The sequence below is a fragment of the Rhinatrema bivittatum genome, chromosome 11 (assembly GCF_901001135.1).
Source record: "Rhinatrema bivittatum chromosome 11, aRhiBiv1.1, whole genome shotgun sequence".
Lineage (NCBI taxonomy): Eukaryota > Metazoa > Chordata > Amphibia > Gymnophiona > Rhinatrematidae > Rhinatrema > Rhinatrema bivittatum.
The window spans coordinates 91,140,126-91,149,594 of record NC_042625.1 but is presented as its reverse complement, the minus strand read 5'-3'; the positions used below and the strand labels follow the sequence as shown (position 1 = coordinate 91,149,594).

The following is a 9,469-nucleotide window of genomic DNA, read 5'->3' as shown; positions in this document are numbered from 1 at the left end:
GGAGGGTGTAGAGGAGCGAGGCAAGGCCCCCGAGGAGCGGGTACCTTAAGCGTCCTAGCTGGTAGCAGATAACCCCGGAGGGTGTAGAGGAGCGAGGCAAGGCCCCCGAGGAGCGGGTGCCTTAAGCGTCCTAGCTGGTAGCAGATAACCCCGGAGGGTGTAGAGGAGCGAGGCAAGGCCCCCGAGGAGGGGGTGCCTTAAGCGTCCTAGCTGGTAGCAGATAACCCCGGAGGGTGTAGAGGAGCGAGGCAAGGCCCCCGAGGAGGGGGTACCTTAAGCGTCCTAGCTGGTAGCAGATAACCCCGGAGGGTGTAGAGGAGCGAGGCAAGGCCCCCGAGGAGGGGGTACCTTAAGCGTCCTAGCTGGTAGCAGATAACCCCGGAGGATGTAGAGGAGCGAGGCAAGGCCCCCGAGGAGCGGGTACCTTAAGCGTCCTAGCTGGTAGCAGATAACCCCGGAGGGTGTAGAGGAGCGAGGCAAGGCCCCCGAGGAGCGGGTACCTTAAGCGTCCTAGCTGGTAGCAGATAACCCCGGAGGATGTAGAGGAGCGAGGCAAGGCCCCCGAGGAGCGGGTACCTTAAGCGTCCTAGCTGGTAGCAGATAACCCCGGAGGGTGTAGAGGAGCGAGGCAAGGCCCCCGAGGAGCGGGTGCCTTAAGCGTCCTAGCTGGTAGCAGATAACCCCGGAGGGTGTAGAGGAGCGAGGCAAGGCCCCCGAGGAGCGGGTACCTTAAGCGTCCTAGCTGGTAGCAGATAACCCCGGAGGGTGTAGAGGAGCGAGGCAAGGCCCCCGAGGAGCGGGTACCTTAAGCGTCCTAGCTGGTAGCAGATAACCCCGGAGGGTGTAGAGGAGCGAGGCAAGGCCCCCGAGGAGCGGGTACCTTAAGCGTCCTAGCTGGTAGCAGATAACCCCGGAGGGTGTAGAGGAGCGAGGCAAGGCCCCCGAGGAGGGGGTACCTTAAGCGTCCTAGCTGGTAGCAGATAACCCCGGAGGGTGTAGAGGAGCGAGGCAAGGCCCCCGAGGAGCGGGTACCTTAAGCGTCCTAGCTGGTAGCAGATAACCCCGGAGGGTGTAGAGGAGCGAGGCAAGGCCCCCGAGGAGCGGGTGCCTTAAGCGTCCTAGCTGGTAGCAGATAACCCCGGAGGGTGTAGAGGAGCGAGGCAAGGCCCCCGAGGAGGGGGTGCCTTAAGCGTCCTAGCTGGTAGCAGATAACCCCGGAGGGTGTAGAGGAGCGAGGCAAGGCCTCCGAGGAGCGGGTACCTTAAGCGTCCTAGCTGGTAGCAGATAACCCCGGAGGGTGTAGAGGAGCGAGGCAAGGCCTCCGAGGAGCGGGTACCTTAAGCGTCCTAGCTGGTAGCAGATAACCCCGGAGGGTGTAGAGGAGCGAGGCAAGGCCCCCGAGGAGCGGGTACCTTAAGCGTCCTAGCTGGTAGCAGATAACCCCGGAGGGTGTAGAGGAGCGAGGCAAGGCCTCCGAGGAGCGGGTACCTTAAGCGTCCTAGCTGGTAGCAGATAACCCCGGAGGGTGTAGAGGAGCGAGGCAAGGCCCCCGAGGAGCGGGTACCTTAAGCGTCCTAGCTGGTAGCAGATAACCCCGGAGGATGTAGAGGAGCGAGGCAAGGCCCCCGAGGAGGGGGTACCTTAAGCGTCCTAGCTGGTAGCAGATAACCCCGGAGGGTGCAGAGGAGCGAGGCAAGGCCCCCGAGGAGGGGGTACCTTAAGCGTCCTAGCTGGTAGCAGATAACCCCGGAGGGTGTAGAGGAGCGAGGCAAGGCCCCCGAGGAGCGGGTGCCTAAGTCGTCCTGGAGCGAGAGTACACAGACCGGAGGCGTCTGGCAGCGAGGAGAGATCAGCATGGAGGATTCCTTGCTAACTCGTATCTGTATTCGTGAACAGAGATTAAATACCAGAGCTTGTGATCTTATGCGGTGGGGACGCCCCCGAGGTTCCCGCCATGACGCACGTAAAGGACGGGGCTGCGCGCGCATGCCCTAGGTGACTCCGGGAGAAAGATGGCGAACGCAATCGCCCATGCCGGACCGGGAACGCCGAAGGGGTCGGCGTGGAGAAGCAGAGGCAGCCATCTTTCCAAACTGAACTGAATCAGATAGAAAAAAAGGTGAGCGACAGAGGGCGCAGCCGTCTGCGACCGACGGGCGTAACAGCTTCTTTCCCGCCCTGTCCCTTCATGGATTGCGAGGTTGTTAATGGTGCTATATTGCTTTTACTAGCAATGGTAACATGGAAGAGACTTAGTGTTTGGGTACTTGCCAGGTTCTTATGGCCTGGATTGGCCACCAATTGGAAACAGGATGCTGGGCTTGATGGACCCTTGGGCTGACCCAGTATGGCAACTTCTTATGTTCTTATTGCTGGATTCTTGCCGTTCCTTTTTTTTTTTTTTTTTGTTCTATCGCTTTATACTAATCTGATGCAATTTAAATGTTACTGCACTTTATTTGTGTTTTTCATTAATGTGATAAGAAAAATCCAAACGCGATGGTGCACACCAACATTTGAGGCCACCCTGGCTTCTTCTCCAGATGTGACTGAAGCCTGACCAGGCTGATTCTGCCCTTATCGCTGGGACTTATTTATTAAAAAAAAAAAGGCATGGCCTGTTCCATAATCAGCTCTTGGTGGTTTCCCATAAAACATAAAATTATACCTACAAGAATGGACAAATATGAAGAATGCACTGCGTAACATGAATGGAATAAATGCAAGAGGCCAAGCCACCATCTGGAGATAAAAGCACTGGAGAGAGGGCTCAGGTCTCCAGGTCTGCACCATTAATTACACCTCGGGAGCTCTCGCTGGACTCTTGCAGTGACCTGATTTCTGCCACAAATCACACCTTTCCCAGTGAAAAAAAAAAAGAAGTGCTTTTCAGTTTTGCATGGCAGCTTTGTATTGTGGATCAGTGCAGAGGGTCTGACCCGTAATGAGTCTGTACATGCTCGGGGTGATGGAGGAAACCAAGCCCAGGAAGTCAGAATGCGTGAACCTTTGCAATGAAGAGTCAGTGTGAAAAATGAAATTGAAGCTGTTCTGTAGCTTATCCGGACACGTGACTACTTAAATGTCTTTTTTTAGCAGAACCCCACATTGCTGTGGTATGAACTCCTTCTGGAGCTGACGTCATCAGTAGGCGAGTCCGTGTGCAATAATCCCCACTAATTGCCTTTCTCTGCTGCATTTTCACTGCAGGGCAAGTGAGTGTGTAAAACGCGTGTGCAATTGAATCACTTGTTCGGAGCTGGCAGCACAAACGATCTCATTCGTACAATGGAAAACAGGATTCAAACGCAATCTCCCTTAGTTGACAAAATGGTTAGGAGAGACGGGGGGGGGGGGGGAGATTTTACTCTGCCATCAACTTGGACTAGAGAAGGAAAGAGTCAATCGATTCAACTGAAAAACGGGTTAACATTTCACTTCGGGTGTTCATATGCAATGATGAGAAAGCAATTGTATCTGCTGGTGATGTCATCAGTGACATCATCAGCCGACACCCAGCGCGCTGGCTCCGGCACTTTTGGAGCAGAGGACGTGGAGCTGGGTGGGTGCCCAGGGACAGACAGTAAGGAGCCTCCCTGGCATCCCAGCCCTGTTCAGGTCAGCCCGGGTGGGTCGCAGCTGTGGCCCTCCCCCCCCCCCCCCCTACGACTGGGTTTCAGGAAATCCACGCGGGGGGGGTGCATTTGCATATTTTTTTTGGTCTAAGAAGGGGGGTTAATTTTGCATATTTTGGTTGCCCCTCTCGGTGGCAGTGGGGGAAGTTTCCTGAGGACTTCCGGCCTCGGCTGCTGACGTTTTGAGAACGAACTCCCGTGCAGGTCCCCTCTTTCTGTGAGGAAGGGAGCCTACCTTCATGGGTTTGGGGTTTTTTTTAAAGAAGAAAGCCTGAGTGCCTGGAACGAATGCACTCCTCAGGTACTGGTGAAGGCTTCTCTTTGTCCCTTGTTCTGCCTTTGCCAGGAACTGAGAGCTACCTCCGCCTTCTCTGTGCAACGCGAGCAAACCGTTAGAGGAAGCTGCTTCCGACTTCCCTGGGGGCTAAGCCTTTCTAACAGGGGGGAGAGCCTGGAAATTGTTTCCAGGGGGACCAGGGCATTACTCCGGGGTGGGGGCTGGTGCTGGGGAAGGAGACCCCCGCCGAACCCCTGCATAAAAATCTCCCCTTCCGAAAGGGGGGGAGACGCCTGGGAAACATCTGCTTAACTTTATCCGGACAAGTCTGCTGCTGAATGCACCCGGCTAAACTTTATCCAGCCACATTTACGCCAAGCTACTGTATTTTTCCAGCTTGAGTATCCGTGCTTAGCCGGATAAAATGTAACCGACCATACCCCGGGAATGCCCCCGGTGCCATCTCTTTTTGTCCGGGTCATGACTGACCTACCGGGACAACATTTAAACAGTGAGAGGCGGGAATTTTAAATTAAAACCTCGACTTTTTTTTTTTTTTCCTGGCTAACTACAAAAGTTACTGGGATAAAGGCTTTGAATGTCAGCATCTCCGGGACCTTTCCCAGTAGAGCCAGGATGGGAGGGAGAGCCTGTCCTGAATCTGGCCCTTTTGTGTCTCTTGGGAATATGTTGGGGATCATTCTGGGGGCCAGCGGGGGTTTCCAGCTCCAAGGGGACATTAGGGACAGAGGCGCCTGCGGATTAGCTGCCGTGCAAGGGTCCCTTTCAGCAGGCCTGAGAAGGAGGAAACCTCCAAAGCAGCCCCGAGGTTCCTCATGAGGGAAGAGTTAGTTGCTAAGTGGAGTAAATTCGGGCGACACCGACTCTAAATAATCAGAGGCTGAGCCTTAAACTGCCTGCACTCCAGCTGCATCTTGGCCTTCCACTGTGGAGGATCTGTCTGATCCTTGCTCCGACCTGAAGCTTTGCAGACCAGGCCTGATCGGCCCATCCAGCTCTTTCTGGCTCTCCTCCTCTCTGGTTCCCTGCCACTGCCAATCGCTTTGCCTGTCCAGGCTCTGGGGAACCGACGCTTTCCTCTGACAGAGCCCATGGTGAAGGCACTCATCAGGCTCCACTTGCCCTCGGACCTGCAGCTCGCAAGCCGTCCTGCCATTAGCCAGCCACAATAGCCCTGTCGGAGGATGTAATTACGGAGGGGCTTTTGGCCTCAAACAGTTGCAAACATTGTGTTGCAACAAAACAAACTGAGCCTTAAAGAAAGGGGCTTGCAAGTAGGTTAGAAAGTAAAGCTTCGTCTCAGTTCAGCGGGGGGGGGGGAGCAGAATAGTTTTGGAGGATAAAGGTGAAGCCTCCCTTGCAGGCTCTGCTACGGATGTGCCCCAGCATTCCTGGGGGAGAGGAGGAGTGCTGGGCAGGTATTGATCCTGAACAGTAATGAGGAGGAGGGTGAGACCATGGACACACATGGACACACAGCCGAGGACCTCCCTTATAATTCGGTTATGTCCACCATTACTTCCCACATCCTCAAGAGTCAATAGTGCACATGTAGGTCTGTGCAGATTGGGAGAGACAGGACAGGGCAAGGAATAGGCAGGGCTTCTGATTTTAGAATTTAACCCTGATAAAACAAACCCAATGCAAAAAAAAACCAAACAAAAAAACCCGACTTTATTAGATAAAACACCCCTTGCCTTGCACTCTGTACCCTCCATCCTCTGCTTTGTGTTTTTTGCCCTGCCTAAGCTTAGCGACTCCTCAGCTGCACTAATGCCTGTATTCGATTCATCCAGAAAAGGGAACACAACGATAGTCCCTGCACCGTGAAAACACGGATTTTTTGGTACCCCCGAAGAACCCATGATTAGCTGAAAAAATAAATACCTATGTTTACAACTTCTGAACACCTAAAATCTGAAGCTGCAGGTATAGGAACTGAGACTATACGTTGTGCTCCAGTCACCTCATGCCTGGACATAGGGTGGGGGTGGGAATCGGTGCTATCACCAGGTATCAGAGGAAGCTTTCTCTGTGCAGCTCTGCTGGCCCACCGGTATAGTGGACACTGGACAGCTAAATCAGGGAAACTGGAGCCCAGAATCATAGGACAGGGGAACTCCTTGGACACTGCCCTCTGCACGACCTTGGACACTGTCGTGCAGGTAACAGGATAACTCCTTGGCCCCTTCTCCTTTCTGGCAGCTGTCATAATGAAGGGCCAAGCCATGCCAAGCACCCCAGAGGTGGCTGCCCACGCGGGGCAATCCTGTCTGAGCAGAACTGCAAAAGGGACCAGAGGCTGGTTCAGCAGTGCGCCTGCAGGATGAGGCCTTTCTAAGGCATGGTCTCTCTCCTTCACAACCAGAGAGAGTGCTCGTCGCCTTCCCCTTTCCCTGATGATTTCAGTAGATCAGGCAGGCAGGTGAGAGCCGGGAGAGAGAAAGGGAGAGGGATTAAGGTTTCTCCCAGGCCTGTACTAACATGCCTGCCTGAACCTTCCTCAGCCCTCCATACCCTGCTATTATGAGTCACTGCCTCGGCTCCCCAGCCTTTCGGTTGCAACAGAAACTCATCACACAAAAAAAAAAAAGAAAAGAAAAACCTCTAAGGGAAGCCAAGCAAAGGGGGCACCGCGATGGATGCCGTCTCTCTGGGTCTGTGCTTCCATGGGAATCGCATCTCTTGGGACTGCTGGATACCCTGTGATGACCACAGCTCATGCCGGGGAAAGTCCCAAATGTGCAGATACAGATCTCGCCGCCATAAATCAGCCCAGCTCCTGGGATTTAACTGAAATATCTCCAAGCAGAAAGCAAAGTGCCAAAGGCTGAAGTGACATTCTGGGGTTGCAGGTCGGGGCGGGGTCCTTATCAGCTCCCTGACATCAGTAAGAAGGAAAAATAATGTCAAAAGTGTGCTCCAGAACTGGGAGCTTATCTTTCACTTTGTTCATTAGAAAAAGACAAAAAAAAATCCCAGCTCCCTGCAGTAAGTGGTGTTGTATGCAAATATTGCAACTCAGTGAGGAATGGTAATTTAGGCTTTTTTCATGAATGCCTTTTCACACCATTACAGAGCCCAACGATTATGGCAGCCATTAACACGACTGCTCTTCTAATTAGTGTTATCCAATTAACAACTGGGAGATGGAGTGAGTGGGCAAATGAAAGTGGCAGAGCTGAGATTTGAACTCCAAAGCACCCGTCTGCTGGACCTCACCTCCTCCTCCCGAGCTGGACTGGGTGACGGGATTTAAAGGGCAAAGCCTCAAACACTTAACCAGCGAGCAGGCACTAACATGTCTGCAGAGCTTTTTTTTGTTCCGTTTGGCGTTTGCTGTTAACCTCCTGCTTGCCTTGCTTCCATTGTACGAGACATTCCTCACACACCCCCTTCAGCTTTACCACTTTCCCTCTCTGCCGAGAGGCCCACTCCCCGCTCTCCAGTGCAGGCAGGCAGGCTTCGGCACGCCGAGGGTTAATGGCTGCACCTGTCTGGATGTACCTGTCTCGTAGGCACCTGTCCTCTTGGCCAATCAGCGCTGCTCCCGAGCTGCCTACCTGTCAGCAAAATACCTGCACACGCAAAGCTCAACATAAATCTAACAGTTGTCTCCACGGGCTATGAGCGTGCTCAGCGGGTGTTAGGAGAGAATAGCCATCAGATCTGATTACCTGTGTATTGCGGACGCTAGGAAACCATGTCCAATGAACTCGAGTAAGTACACATTCTACTATCCGCAGACAAATCAGCTAATATCCCCTTTTTTTTTCTATCTTTTTTATTTATTTTTTTTTAAATGTGTCTCTGATGGAACTGCTCTGCCAGATTTTTAATCTGTTTGAAATCCTCTGACTAGTCTGGCAAGAATGAATGGGGCAAGGAGCCATTCCTACCTGTGTACTAACAGCGCTGTAAACCACCTTCAGCATTATTTAGAAAGGCAGGCTAAAAAAAAAATCCAAAATTATTATCATTATTATTATTGTTTAATTTCAGTTGTGCATTATGTTCCTCGGACCATGTGGTTAACTCATCCCACCTTATCGGGAGATGTTAGCATGGATGACTTTCTGTCTTCAGCGCATGTAACGCTGCCTGTAACCCGCTGAACATGTCAGCTGGGAGAGCACCTGTACGCAGGACCACCTGCATGAAAGAGGCACCTGCCGAGGACCCGCCTTCTGCCACCGAGTAGTCTTCCGTAGTGCGGTGGCTTCTGTAGGCGAGGAGCACCTGTTCACAGCTCTCCTATCTGGGCATCAGGTGGTCTCGCAGGGCAGCCACAAACCCCAGCCGCTTTCCAGCTTGCAGACTGTACACGGGACATTATATAGACTGCCTGTGAGGAAACATTAGAGCACAAGCCTCATTAGTTAAGGCCACCGTGGGATCATAGGTTATCACAGAATGTTAATTTTTTTTTTATTTTGAGTTTCTAGAGTGCCTTTCCAATTTAAGCTCAAGGTAATTTTCCAGAAACACTCCTGCCTTTTAGAAACACAATAACAGTCACAGTGTGATATAAGCAAACCAATATAAATCCAGGGGGTCTTTTATAGGGAGGGAGGAGCTGCTGCTTTGAATTGGGGGAGGGTGGGGGGAGATTGGTAGGATTTGACTCTGTATCCCGCTTTTAACCCCTTGGCCCAGCAAGGTGGAAGGAAACAGGGCTGGATGAATGGGATCCTCATTTGCTCTAAGAGTGGGGGGGTCAGGGGAAGTCATAGCCGGGTCGTTCCCTTATGTCCTGCCTGCCCAGCGTGGCCTTGCACTGAGGATCCAAGATGCGCTTGCACTGAAACTGGGAAACACAGCTCCTTGAAAAATGAATAACCCCGGGCAAGCGAGGAACAACTCTGGCACGTAAAACCAGACCAAACACCTGATCTGCGGACTGGGCATGGCTTGCTCCAGTAAAGCATGCGATCGTGTATCACGGCTGGTACACCGCCCTCTCAGTGTGGCACAAAATAAGCGCCAGTCATTGCAAATAGCATAAAAACAAACAAAAAAAAAAAAGTGGACAGATTAAAAGTTTGCAACAATAAAATCACCAACTAGCAAGACCGATTTAAATCCCTATATCGTGTGCGCAGTATGAGCAGATCTGGTACATGAGAGAAGCAGCCTCAGCAGGCAAGTGATGCGCAGGGAAGGTCTGAGGCCAGGCGAGTGGGACCGGCTGTATTCTGTGTTTTCCCCATTGGCAGGGCTGGATTAAGGGTGCCTTGGGCCCCGGTAGGAGCCCTTGCCATCTGCCTCCTTCCCAACCCCCCCATTCACATCTGCTATTGGCAAGGTCACGTCACATAAATGTGATTTGCTCTCTTCCTTGAGGTGCCACCGGGTGACTGTCGCCCCTTTACTCCATCATTGCCCAGAGGCACAAAGTAGGAGAAACATCTGTGCACATCTGTTTTAAAGTGACATCTGATCTTCTATCATGGCCCAGAGACTGGCTTCAGGCATCTCGTTGCGGCTTTGACCCATTACAGGCAACACCCCTCGATTTCTTGCTATTTCATTTCCC

General features: G+C 52.5%; 1 protein-coding gene across 4 annotated transcripts in view; it reads left to right on the top strand.

Moving 5' to 3' along the window:
* The first annotated feature begins 3,498 nt into the window (after positions 1–3,498).
* Positions 3,499–9,469, top strand: part of GRHL3 (grainyhead like transcription factor 3) — a 53,619-nt gene continuing 47,648 nt past the window's right edge. The window contains exon 1 of one of the 4 annotated variants that reach the window (XM_029571318.1): positions 3,499–3,628. Coding sequence is in view for 1 of the 4 variants with exons in the window: in XM_029571315.1 (XP_029427175.1) it covers positions 7,637–7,653 (17 nt within the window). In the remaining 3 variants the exon portion in view is untranslated. Of the gene's footprint in view, positions 3,629–3,782; positions 3,937–7,516; positions 7,654–9,469 lie in introns of those variants that run through there. The other 3 variants (XM_029571316.1, XM_029571317.1, XM_029571315.1) reach the window with 3 other exon arrangements.